The sequence below is a fragment of the Atractosteus spatula genome, chromosome 3 (genome assembly GCF_055471065.1).
Source record: "Atractosteus spatula isolate fAtrSpa1 chromosome 3, fAtrSpa1.hap1, whole genome shotgun sequence".
Lineage (NCBI taxonomy): Eukaryota > Metazoa > Chordata > Actinopteri > Semionotiformes > Lepisosteidae > Atractosteus > Atractosteus spatula.
In genome coordinates this window covers 11,572,148-11,586,011 of record NC_142708.1, presented here as the reverse complement: position 1 = coordinate 11,586,011, position 13,864 = coordinate 11,572,148, and the positions used below count along the sequence as shown (strand labels likewise).

The following is a 13,864-nucleotide window of genomic DNA, read 5'->3' as shown; positions in this document are numbered from 1 at the left end:
CCCGAGGAGAATTTACTGAATTCAGAAAGAAATTAGCCATTGTATCATGTACCTGGTCTGTAGCATTCTGATTATTTCTTTAATTAGCAGGCTGTTTATTAGGTCCAATGTGACAAAAGCAACATAGTAAATTTTCTTCAAGTTTCTGTTTGTGTAGCACTCCTGTGAACTTCTATTAATTTCGGCTCATTGTCTTGATTTTCATTCCCCTCCTGGTATTTATGGAAAAAGAGAGAAGATGCGGGAAGTTCACAATGAGCTTCAGAAGAAGAGTGCATACATTGAAGATTTGGAGCCGAAATACAACACAAGCTGTGAGTGTTCCTATTTAAGACATAGCTGACAACAGCATCTGCATTTCTTCATGTTAAGGTCATTCCAGTGAAATAAAATAATTTAATAAGAAATTAATTATGAGAAAAATACATCTCTGGCGGTCCCATGGTTTGCACTAGCTAAGTATAGTGAGGCAGTATTTGAATGACACATTACGATATATTGGCATTGCTGCCTTGCAGCATGGGGGCCTGGTTCAGTTCTGGACCTGGGTGCTGTCTGCATGGAGTCTGTATGTTCTTCCTGTGTACACGTTTCCTCATAGTGCTCCAGTTTCCTTCCACAGTCCAAAGACACACTGTTAGGTTTATTGGCTTTGGGGAATACTAGTCTGGTGTGAGTGTGTGCTTGTTTGTATCTGTGTGTGCCCTGCAGTGGGCTGGCATCCCGTTCAGGGTGTATCCTGCCTTGCACCTTTGGCATCCTGGGATTGGCTCTGGGTTCCTCGCAAGCATGTATTGGATAAATCGGTTCGGAAATGCATGGATGACGGTATATCTGTGAGTCATGTTTGAAGAGGTTATGTGTATTCTGTTGGGGTTAGGTTTTGAAATGGTAGGAGTAAACCATTGTCATTTATAGGTCTGGCTTTTTTTGTTTTTCAAAGCATTTCTTATATTTACTGTTAGCAGAACCTTTCTTTCCTTGTGTTCTCTTCATTTGCCATATATTAAAGTATGTTACCAATGGCTTTTCTGCAATTTTGTTGTAGAAAAATCAAAGTGACATTTTTCTTTTATTTATATGATTCCACTTAGTAAGTCCTGTTGTGTTAAAACTGATTAAATTTGTTTTTTCTTTGCCTTTAAAGCTCAAAAGGTTGAAGAACTAGAAGAGGCTTTAAGGAAGAAAGACGAAGAAATGAAGCAAATGGAAGAGAGATATAAGAAATATCTGGAGAAGGCTAAGAGTGTAAGTAGATTTTTTCCCGTTCTTTGAAGGAAGGTGAGTTTAGAATGTTGTGGCTCTTTTTCCTTCTGTGTTTTTTTGTGTTTATCTGTCTTAATTACACAGAATAGTGATGTATGTAATGTGTAATGTTCTACAGATAGCTGCTGCATTTTGCCTTATTTTTTTGCAGGTGATTCGAACCTTAGACCCAAAACAAAATCAGGGTTCAGCACCAGAAGTACAGGCTCTCAAGAATCAGCTACAAGAGAGGGAGAGGATGCTCCATTCATTAGAGGTAGATAACATTAATCATAATACATAGACTAAGTGATCACCGGAAAGGTCGTTCCATTTTATGTCCTTGTGTGTTACTTTCCACGTAAACGCAGAGTAAAGCCATTACAAAGCCAATGTCACTTATTAGCAGCCATATCGCCCTGCAAGTGACAGCCCATTGAAGCTCAGTAGGTGTGAGCCTTGTCAGTACCTGTTTGACAGACCTCCTGGGAAAGTTAAGGTTGCTGCTGAAAGAACTGTCAGTGAGACCAGCAGGGGGCGCTCACCCTGCAGTCTGCATGGATCCTAATGCCCCAGTATAGTGACTGGGACACTATACTGTGAAAAGGTGCCGTCCTTTGGATGAGATGTAAAACCAAGGTCCTGAATCTCTGTTGTCATTAAAAATCCCAGGGAGTTTCTCAAAAAGAGTAGGGGTGTAACCCCGGCATCCTGGCCGAATTTCCCATTGGCCCTTACCAATCATGGCTTATTATCCCCATCTATAAAATATATAAAACTTTTTATTTACAATTCTAGATAGTGTAGATGCTCTCTTTCCACCTCAAAAAGTTAATTTTATCTAAGAGATAGATAATTTACTGTGATAAATTTAATCTGTGATGTCACATTATTAAAATGTCTAAAAATGTCACTAGACGTCACTAAAATGTTGATGCATGTAACATTAAGTAATAGTTAAAATTTCCTTTGTAAGAGTATTTTAGATAGCCTGAAAGAAGGTCAGTTTGCATCGTATTTAGTTTTGCTCTGTCCTCTTGTCACGTGCTTGTTCATATCTCTTCCTTTGCACTAGCAGGAAGGTATTCATTTCTCACGGTTTAGCTAGTTGAAATCCACAGACAATCAGTTAAAGAGTAGCCAGTAGGCTTTTAGTGCTCACCAGTTAGAGATGCATTCTAATAATATTGCTGGTGACGTAAGAATAACTCTTAATTCCTGTTAAAATTTAAATTTAAGATACTACTGTGCAGCAGTTTTATTCAGATGCAAAGTATTTTGTGAACTTCAGCTCTACATATAAAATCATTAGTTGAATAATTTAATATCAATTTTACAATAAAATATTTTAAGTTATTTGTTCCTGCAGTATTAAACTTGACCCCCTTTTAAGGAAACCCTTTTAAACCTCTAAGTTTTATTTTCCCAATAGAAATTCGTGAAGTCTTATATAACAAACCTAAGATTCTATATCCACACTAATAAAGGTGATTCATCATAATATCACCATTGAAACTGGAAAGCTTGAAAAAAAGTATTGATTTGTAAAATGATTTCAGATTGGGCTTTGTCCAGACAATAAGAAGCACGCCCATGCTTATTAGAGCTGTTTTCCTTTTAATGCTTAACAGAAAGAATATGAGAAGACCAAAACTCAAAGAGATCAAGAAGAGAAGCTGATTGTTTCTGCTTGGTATAACATGGTAAGTGCCACTTAGCAAAGTGAGGAGACAGAACAGGCTGAAAGATACCCTGCAGGGCACATCTCATCTCCTCTTTTACAAAGATACAGCTAATTTAACACTTTCCTTAAAGGAAAATGTCATGTGTTTTCCTGGCGTTAGTATTTTTTTTCGGTGTGCTCTATATGAAATGGTGTGAAAACATTTAGCTGCAGCACGGCAATGAAAGAGGAATCAGAAGTGCTGCCTCCTCAGATCTTTTAACTTTGTCCAGCAGAGGGAGATAGAAGACCCAAGAATATCCTGGGTGTCTGTTGTGAGTTGATGTGCGCTGCCCTTCCTTCCAGGGTATGACCCTTCAGAAGAAAGCAGCAGAAGATCGCCTTGCCAGCACAGGCTCTGGACAGTCCTTCTTGGCCCGGCAGAGGCAAGCCACCAGCACCAGGAGGTCATACCCAAGTCATGTCCAACCAGCCACAGCCAGGTAGAGAGAAGGAAACGGGAGACACCAGTCACGCAATCATGTCATTGCACAGTGTAGCAATTCAGGACAAAGAAAATACTCATATTTTGGGTGAACACTAAATACTGTGCTTCTTTGAAAAGTACATGTTTCTGTTGCTTATGTTGTACTTCTGAGACCTTTTTTAATATTGTTTGGGGTGCCTCGCTTCTTTACATGAATCGTCAGATTTAAGCAGAGATGCCAATCGTTCAGTTTTTCCCACAGCACATCAGTCTTTGTGTTCTAACCCTTTTCTCTCTTCACTCCCCCTGCTCACAGCTTCTGTTGGCTCTTTCAGTGCTCATATCCATATGCAATAAAATAGGCTGATCTTCAATTCATTTTATGCAGTAGTAAAGCTTTAATATTTACATTCATTCTATAGGATTAGTTGTTGGCAATTGATTGCATTTTTATTTAGTAAACCACTTTCTTCAGCTGGTAGCTGCTTACAACAGTTTTGAAAATAATTCTCAGACTTTTGCTTTGTTTGATTTATTTTTTTACATGTTTTCTATGTCATGGTGCCTCAGCGCTTGATGGTCAGTGTGATTTACACAAATTTTAAGCATGTGGGAAAGCAGTAGGTTTTAATAATTTTCTATTTTATTTCACAACTGAAGATGGTTACCTCTGAAATGTCAGTATTGATAAACATAATTATACACAATATTGTGTTTAATCATAGAAATTATTAAGCTTTTCTGATTATAAAATAAATGTAATGGATGATTCTTTTTATATATTTCAGAGATGCTTGTTAAAGTTAATTTTCTAGCATTTTCAAGGAAATACAGAACCTAAATTGTTAGAGGAAGTGGAAGTAGTGCATTTATCACATTAAAATTTGTTTTAAGCTGAGGATATCATCCTATATCTTGCACGGTAATTAACATTGGAAAGAAATAAGCAACAGGGAAATGTTCAGTGCTTTTAGTTGTGGACATCTTTGATAATCTTTTTTACAGTTTTAGGAAAGGAATAAGCACAAGGACTCTGGAATAGTATTTTACGACCTTTTACTTGTACTAACAGTAACAGTTGGGAGAAATTGTTGGATTATTGTCGAAATCTTTCATAACTATAGTAGAGTGCATCATCACTGATATGTATTCCCAAAGTAATTGGCTAACTAATGCCTAGGTTTGGATTATGCCACCAGTTTTGTGGTTCCATAATCCAGGAGCCTTGTGTATTAAACATTTGTCAATGTGCACCAAGGGCTAGTAACAGAACCATCATTTCGTTGACACATTCAGGAACTATTTGAAGTTTTAAAAGGAACAATTCACATTTTCTTGTTGATTATGTATTAGTGTTAAAATTGTTTTCATAGAACTGTTTCTTATTAGTAGCACCAGTATTGAGTACCTCATTGGCAAATGCCCCTCGTCATATCAAGAGTAATCAAGAGCTTCCATTGATCAGTATTACGTTGAGATTAGCATCTCTGCTTAAAAATGCCAGGATTAACTTCAATATAGTGTTGTGGTGATTCCAATAATATTGAAAGACAAAGACACCATGGGTGGGCAGTGTTGGAATTGAATTTTGAGCTTCAGTTGGTCTATAGTTTACAATTTACTCGTTACGATTGTCATTTTTTTTGTACTAGTAATTCCAATTTCTATGCATCATGACCTATTGGAATGTTGCAGTGTAGCCTTAAATGAAGTGTGACATCAAGCAAACACTCAAAGCATGACAAGCACAGCAATGTCTGGGACATGGACTTACAATGCTACATGTCTAAATTTGCAATGAATTATACATAACACAAAAGAAAGCAATTTTAAGTCGTTAAAGATAATGTATTTTCTGAAGGTGTGCAGTGTGGTTTCCAAGTATCAACATTTTTCAAACTTTAGATGTTTTTTCCTTAAGTTTTAGTTTCTCTGTTTTTATAAAATGCTGGAAAACCTGCATTTTCATATATAATTTGTGTATTGTTTACATATTGATTTCTTCCATGATGTATGCATTAATTGGGAAGGTATACTTGGTCCCAAAGTCTTGTCACGTTACATTTTTGTGATAGTTCTCTGGTCAATGCTATGTCATCATTAATAAATAATAATCCTCCAGTTTTAAAACTGGACACTATATACAGTATGTTGACCAGTTAAAGTAACACCTGACCAGCTGTTTTTTTGTTCATTTTGTGTTATTAGGCTCCTCATGCTTTTCGATTCCAAGTTGATTTTATCCAAATCATGGTAATCAGCGGTTGTGCAACATGTTTCCTGCAAAGACTGGCAATGCTATGCATACTCATAGGCAGTAAATGCAACTGATTATATCTTGCAGTTCTGAAACTTCACTATAATTGTAGACCCTTCTTCTGTGTAAGGTTTTACCACCACTATTTTAAACAGCATTAGCATAGTTATTTCTGACATTTGTTCCTTACAAGCTTTATCAAAATCCAGTTTTGTGCTACAGAATTCTGGCTCAAAGTGAGCATCCTGCTTTTTTTTCCATTTTATTTTTAGTATTATTACCACCACCTATCCAAAGAAAGTAGACTAGACTGTTTTGCTTAAATATTTGCACTTCCATCACAAAATGGCACCTGCAATGCAGTACCATTCATCATTTGTGGTAGATAATGTTTTTTATATTGGGCCCATATGTGTAGAAAGCCTTTCTGTAGGCTATGAATGAGCAACTTGTTAACTGCAAGCGTTTAGTTGTCAAATATTGAAGTTATTTATGGTGCAGATAATTCAAAAATAGAATAATTAATAAAACAATGTGTATATTAATTTTAAGTTCAGTTTTGGAGTATAATCATTATCCTTTAGGTAAGAACACGTTTTGAAATAACTTCCCATGAGATACCGTGCAGCACCAACTGCTCCTGTTCACCTGTACAGAAGATTACAAAAGGTCTTCCAGAATATTACACATTTTTGAGTTAACAGTGCCAAAGGTTTTTAGATTTTTTAAGTTTAAGTTTTAAGTCTTCAACCCTTCAGATGATTCAAAAACTCTTGTTTAGTAAGGGTTTTGATTGAGGACTTTATTATTACAAATTAAATGCAAAGTGTAAAACATTTTTGTAGTGGATTATCATGCAGTGTTTCATTACATCACAGAACAAGTTGCTCTACAATACATACGCAAGTTCACTTTTTCAAGGGAATTGGCATACACTTTTTAATTAACCAAATTATTTTAAATGATTTCAAGCTGCAGTTGTGTATGATGACCCTACTTCTTTATACCTGTTCGATGTCCATTTGAATTTCTGAAATTCTAATGGCATGTGTACACATTGTTATACATTTTTTTATCAATTGCTAAAAATGTTGTCGCTTGTAATGTCTCTTGATTTTGTCATTCATTGTGAAGTTATTGTCCCTCCTTTTACAGCATTGTTGTTATATAATGTATAAATATATATATTGAGAAGGGCAATGTAGAAACACTCACAATTCACTTGAACTGTATATTCCCAGATCTTTCCTGTTTGCTTTTTATTTTTGGGGGGAATTTTAAAATAACTGCTATTCTTGTGATTAATACTGCAGTTCATTCAAATATGGTGAAAACCCCCCAAAAAGGATACATTTTCCTAAACATTTGGAATTAATCATGTTAAACATTTTGCTCTTTCCAATTCAGTGGTTTCTTTGAATTACATGGCTTTTCCTTATCTGACAGCCTATGGATGATTTGCAGAGGAAAATCTGCTAAAAACAAGCATGATTACAACTTGGTTTCAGTAATGTTGGTCCTTGGACTATCTAAATTCGTAAAACAATGCATCTTATTTTTATCCGTGAATAAATCAGTTGTACTACATAGGTGGTTTCTTGTTATCATAACACTCGAAAAATAATCAGCTAGAAACACATTTTTCTCAACTGCAGTACAGAATCATGCCTTCAGTGCACAAGGCATCTCATTTCATAGTAGCCATACTTCAGCTTGAAGATTACAGTTTGGAAATACTGTTTAGAAAAAATTGCACATTTCATGCTTCTGATAGAAATTCTAATGTTGTTGTAGCCTTATGTTGGTTTACATTTTTCCACCAGTTTTTAACAGTTTTATTAAATTTCTCTGTGATTATAAACATTTTCCATAATGTCTTTGCTCCATTTCCTTTATTGAAATGTGATTTTGACCAGTTGCAGGACTTGGCACTGTAATAGCTTCACTAACAGGATACTACTAACATCTACAGTTCTGATTTGCTTCTCTTTAATTTTATTGTTCTTTGTTCTTATTTGCAGCGATGTGATTGCATGACCTTCAGCATGGGTGATGGTTGCATGACCTGCAGTTGCATGGCGTTTTGCGTTGAGTCTGCATAACGACTAACCCTGCTCCCAACACAGTCCTCTTAACTCCTAGGGAGAGGTCTCGAAATGAAGAGATTAATGCCTGTCCTAATCATGGACGCTTGCCTGTGCAACTAAAACTGTGCAATCCTGCCAAGTCTGAGCACAGAGCAAGGGCCAGTGCTCTTGAGAGAAAAGGCTCACTCTGAGAGCAGGTCCTCTGGTGGAAAGGCATGACTTTGCCTCCTGCTGTCTTTCATGCAGATCAGTTTTTGTCATTGCTAAAGAGGTTGCTTTTCTCAGCTGGCCTGCTTCTGCATTTTGTTTTCAGCAATTTGCCATTTTTAAAACAACATTTTGGATAAAAAGGTGGGGCATATAACTTTATTCATTCTTGTACTGGTTTCAAAGCCGTGAAGACTGAACATGGATAAACCCCTCAGTTCTTGAACTCTAAAAAATGGGCTGTGTACTGTTGTTAAACTTTTCACTGTATGCAAGGCTGCCGAGTTAAATTTTCAGCAAAAATGTTTTGTGTTTTTATTAGTTTTTATTTTTCAGGCGAAAGATCCTGCTCAAAAGTATTTTAAAACGTTTTGCTCTATTTCGAGATTATAGTTTCCTGTAATTACTGCCTATAGAAATGGATGAATTCCAGAAGATTCCAGTTTTTATGTCCCGTCCCCTAATATTCAAATGTTTATTGAAATCTGTATATTTTTTTCTGATTTGTATTTATTTTCGATTTTAAGATCATCTTTGATTATTATTTTGCGTGAAATCATGCTTGTTGGGTGTTTCACACCATGGTAATGTCTTAACAGTGGATTTATAACCCTTATAAAAAAGTGAACTAATGGGGAAAATTTGTTTGAGCTGCAGCTTAAGTTTAAGGCTTTTGCACAATTATGCCTTTATATTAGTGTAATTACCTTTTTTTATTTACACATGCAGTATTGTCCTTACCAATGCATTAAAATGGATATTCTGTCATATATATATTTTTAGAATGTGTTTACTAATAGATCAGCAACATTTTAACTCATAGACTTTATTGGGGGTTATATTTTTAATGAAAAATGTCATGCTTGACAATAAAGCTTTGTTTGAAATTAACAGCAAATGTGACATATTTAGCTAGTTTAGAAATTCAGGGATTGGTGACACTTTAGGTTATATAGCATGATTTATTCTGTTTCTGATGCTTTCTTCCATTATCTGAACAACTGCCAAAACCACTTTTCCATCATCTGTTTCAGTAAAGCCAAAGAGTTGAACTGAAATACTATGGAGGTGGCAGTTTTACAAGCATCTCCTTTTTTGTTGCTCTTTTTACAAACGAAGCATTCGGATCTTTTACCTAATGTGCTGTATGGTTGGTTTCTAACAACAGTGGCAAGTAAGCATTAAAGCAGAATGATGACAATTATTTACCATAACTTCTGTGCTACAGCTTGTCAGCACAGAAATCCTATCTACGAATCATAGGAAATGGTCATTTATGAGCCTTTTGAAATAATTCAGCTTTTAAATATTTAAAAATGTTTAATAACATTGAGTGCAGAAAGGGATAAATTAAGACTGAGGGAAAATGTTGTCAGACAATAATAAAAGAAGGTCTCAACCCCTATCTGTTTGGCAATTTGTGGGTATCATGTATGTAATACAGTATATATGTATACGATACTATCAAACATGCTGTATTTATTACATAAAGTCTTGCATAATGTTAGTCCTGCAATACCAATGGCACACAAAGATGGGGAGTATGTGATAAGATTAAGTCAAGAATAAATGTTAATCTAAAAGGTCACCATTTAACCCGTCCATCACAGGAATACCCAGCTGTTTTTCGTTGTCTTCTGTATAGAACCGATAGTCTAACAAAGTGTAAAACAGCGCCTCTTATATTGAATTCATCATTATTTAGCAGGTTGTATGGTTACTATAGTTTTTTTTCATTTCTTTTATAGACCTCATGTGCTTGTTTTACATTTGCTGAAGAAGCAAGTAACATTTTCCCATCTGCCACATTTTATATTGCTTGTATACATATGTACATATGTGAGAAACATTTGACAAGGAGTTGAGTCATATGAAAACATTGTTGAATAGAGGGATTTCACAGTATCTTTCCATTAGAAATCTGTTAATACAATGCTTCCTAAGCTGCAAAATTGTACAGTTGTTACACAAGTTGTAAATAAAGCTTGTATAAAACTCCTGCTGCGTCTGCCTTAATTTCTGGCAATGTTTAGTTTTTTTTCTAAATTTTATATATCAGCTACTAAGAAAGTTGCTTTGACTTGTTAGTCCACAACATATGAGGTATTAGTTACAGGGTGATAGTAATTAATTGATCATGTAATAGAGCTTTATATATTCAAGTTGGATAGTTGCATGTTTTATATTAAACATACACAGTTTATCATTTTATAATCAATAATTCTAAAATTGACCAAGTCAGTCTCTGGGATTAAATACATACGATTGTCCACTTTACTTGATTAAGAAAGAATTGAAAACATAAAGGTTGGAGAAATGGGAAGAGGCCATTTGGTCACCCTGGCCCATTTAGTAGTAGCATATTGATCCAAGGATCTCATCTAGCTATTTTTTATAAAGAAGCCAAAGTATTGGCTTTAACCACATTGTTTCAAACCCCAAGAATAGACGAGCATTTACTGTACAGTGGCTTGGCAAAACTTCTCAAATTATTCCACAAAGGTTTTGGTGAGATCAATGGGTCACAGGCGACATGCAGCCAAATACCACTGATTTTTATACTTAAATTTTAACTTATTGTAAATTTCAAGTACTTCAAAGTCAGGTACTTGCCCCTATACTTAATTTCACTAGAAAACATTTTTTTATCTAATTACCCAAAATTAAAATATACAGTGCTTGTCATTCATATTAATCTATTGATCACAAATGTGAATTGCTTTACTGTAAAGCAAAAATAACATTGTTGGTTTGGCTGTTCTAATGTTTTTTTACAAGGAACTTTACCTTAAGGTCATGTCTAAAGCATGTTTCTTGATTTATATATGCTATTTTAACCTGGTATACAGGTATTAACTTGTGAAGAACATATACTGAATATATTGTGGATTCAGCAACAATCGCTTTCTGTCTTCAGACCTCCTTTAAGCATTTCCAAAACACGGGTGAAAGAATGGCAGCCATTAGGAAGCTGGTTTCTCTTTTACTACCCTGTCTGCCTCTTCAATTCGCAAGGGATGGACTGGGTTTGGTACTCTGTCCAAAAATCATTGTAAAAACACTTAAAGCAATGTTCTTTTCAGTCACGGCGGGCAATTCCAAACTAACCCAAATTCACAATTCAGACATTAACTGAAGTGCTTTTTTGTTCTTGAGGTTAACACTACCATTTGTTTTAGCTTAGTTGTGGTCCAATAGCAACACTATTAGCAACAGACATTTCCTCGTGCCAAAACCTTCACTAAAGCTCCACAAGAATTCAAAAACCACAGCTTCAGTGTTCTTTTGTTTTTCTTCTCTATGCATTATATACATGGCAAAGAAATAAAGGGCCATTCAGGTGTAGAACCTCCAGAAAACTACATGAATATGAGATGCTGTAACCTGGCATACTCTGTACAGTACCATGCATGTTTTCTTTTTTTATGCTTGTGGCACTTAAATTTCTTAATGCATCATCCCCTTAAAAAGTATGCACCATTGTATAGGCAGCACCGTGTCTGTCTGTTTTCCCTGTTGTCATCTCTGGAAGAGAGAGAGGTTGGTGACTTGTAAGGATGGGTTGCTCTAGACATCATTCAAACATATTGAATTATGCAGCTGGTTGACATTTTCGTGCAATAGCATGCACCTAGACCAAGCCTTGCTAGTTTCCCAGAGAGGGTAGCCTTTACAGCAATGGATTATTAGACTGCACAGTTACAGTATATCCAAAAATGTATTCAAGACTCAGCCAGCATGTCAGATTGCTTCATCTTTATCAGTTCATGCTGTAGCTCTGGGTGACCATATGTTGCACTAAGAAGTTCTAATGGTCCTCACTTAAGTGTAGTGTCACAGCCAGAATTTGTTGCAGGGCAGAAAACCTTGCAGAGACTGTATAAAGTAAGTAGGAGGAAATCAAACCAAGCTGCAAAAGTCCATGTTCATGAAGAAAGCATGCACATTGTACACACAAACAGCCAAGTCCATGATTAAACCTGCAGCTTATGGTGGAGTGGTGAGTAAATAAGCATTTATTGACCATAGTGCTGGTGGTGGAGCTGCATTTTGCATTTGACATGTTAGGGCTGGTATGAACAGAATGCCTTTTCCTTTACTAAAATAGTAATAAGATGAGCATTATTTTCATACTGACTCGTGTATTGGCCATATGTTGTTCTGTCCATTTTCAATGAGAACAATTGTATAAAAGGTTTGTTTGATTATTCTTCCTTCATTCTTCTACTGAGGTCAACCCTTTGATTTCTAATCCATGCTTTTTTCCCACACAGAAATTCCAATCAGCAGATATGCCAGACCACTGCCCTGAAGTGTGGACCCAAGAAGTTCAACAATAGGAGGAAGGAGATTGTTATTTCTTCTCTCCCTTAGTGACATTAATATCCCCATTTCAAGGTAGCAAAGGGAGGGGTTGTCTGGTTCCCATCTCCTTCAGTAATTTATACAGTTCTCAGAGGTTTCAGATTACTGTTATCATAACTCACTTAAAACCAGTTGTCCATGTCATTAGCCTTTACATTCCGAACTGAGAAAGGGAGTGGCAAGAACTTTTATGTCTATCCTATTCATCAACAGGAAATATAAGATTGTGCAGCACAATGAAGCTGCTTGGCTAACCGGGAAGCACCATCTCTGGAAAAGCTCATTAATAACTTGGGTGTTAAAACACTGTTTTATACCTAAAACATGATTTTACTAAAAATACACCTTTCAACCAATATTAAATAAATTGGAATGGTAAGGATAACCATTCTGGTTTCTTTCTAAAATTCAAAGACACGCTGGTAGATTAATTGGTTTCTGGGTAAACTGGCCCCGATGTGAGTGTGTGCGTTTTTACCTGTCTGCCCTGCGATGGACTGGAGTCCTGTCTAGGGTGCTATCCCGCCTTGCACCTGAAGTCTGAAGACACTGAACTCTGTTGTTAAGCTCTGGCTCACCTGAGACCCTGTACTGGATTAAAGCAGTAGAAAACAGGTGGATCGACAAGTATGACCAAGGACTGATCAAAAAATCACAAAGCTCTGAGAACATCAAAAGTCTGATTGAGTGTTCCTAAAAAATTAATCCTACTTATACTTACGTGATTGTCAAAGCCATTTTTCAGAGTTTCTGAACAGTTTTTCACAGTATTCAGCCATCATCGTAAAAGCAAAATAAGTACTGTTCAGTTATTCACTCTTCACTCTTCATTAACATGTTTTGGGAAAGTGCTCTTACTTTTGAATTTGGAAAATGAGCACCTCAATACCAGTTGTGCGTCAAGCAATTTCTAATTTTGTTTTTGTTTTTTAAAGAGTAGACTTACTGTTCTGAGACTTGAAGTCATTTATCTCCCCACTAGAAATAATTGGATCTCCGACGATTCCACACTAATGTTGTTAATGAACAAAATGGCCACACTGACTAACAGAAGTATTCATACCCTTCCTATGCTGTCCCATTTTGGGAAATTCTAAAATGATGATGCACATTTATTAAAACTTAGTATTTTATTATACTGAAAACTAAATTAAGTTAGAGACAATTATGTACTGTAATGTAAACTTTTTAATAAAAAAAACTTTTGTAAAAGTAAGGAGAAAAACTAAATGTATTTTCTACTGAAAGCAGCTTTGGCAGCAATGACGTCCACAAATCTTTTTGGGTAAGTCTCGTGCCTACTTTACACAATAGCTGGGTACACTTTGCCCATTCTTCTTGGCAGATTTGCTCAAAATCTCTCAAGTTGCTCGAGGATTGCTTATTAACAGCAGTTTTCAATTCTTCTCGCAGAATCTCAGTTTCTCAGTTCAAGTCAGGGCTTTGACTTGGCCCCTCAAGGACATTCCCTTTTTTACTCTTAAGTCAATCCAGTGAAGCATTGCCCTTGAGCTTCAGGTTATTGTCCTGCTAAAGGGTACATTTCTGTGCCA

General features: G+C 36.0%; 1 protein-coding gene across 5 annotated transcripts in view; it reads left to right on the top strand.

The window, feature by feature from the left end:
• Window positions 1-9,944, top strand: part of hook3 (hook microtubule-tethering protein 3) — a 61,543-nt gene extending 51,599 nt beyond the window's left edge. For 2 of the 5 annotated variants that reach the window (XM_088911015.1, XM_088911014.1), the window contains 6 exons: window positions 232-314; window positions 1,148-1,248; window positions 1,418-1,522; window positions 2,877-2,948; window positions 3,275-3,411; window positions 7,674-9,944. In XM_088911015.1, the coding sequence (XP_088767141.1) occupies window positions 232-314; window positions 1,148-1,248; window positions 1,418-1,522; window positions 2,877-2,948; window positions 3,275-3,411; window positions 7,674-7,689 (514 nt within the window). In that variant the 3' untranslated portion in view covers window positions 7,690-9,944. Of the gene's footprint in view, window positions 1-231; window positions 315-1,147; window positions 1,249-1,417; window positions 1,523-2,876; window positions 2,949-3,201 lie in introns of all 5 variants that reach the window. The other 3 variants (XM_088911017.1, XM_088911018.1, XM_088911019.1) reach the window with 3 other exon arrangements.
• The last annotated feature ends 3,920 nt before the right edge of the window (window positions 9,945-13,864 follow it).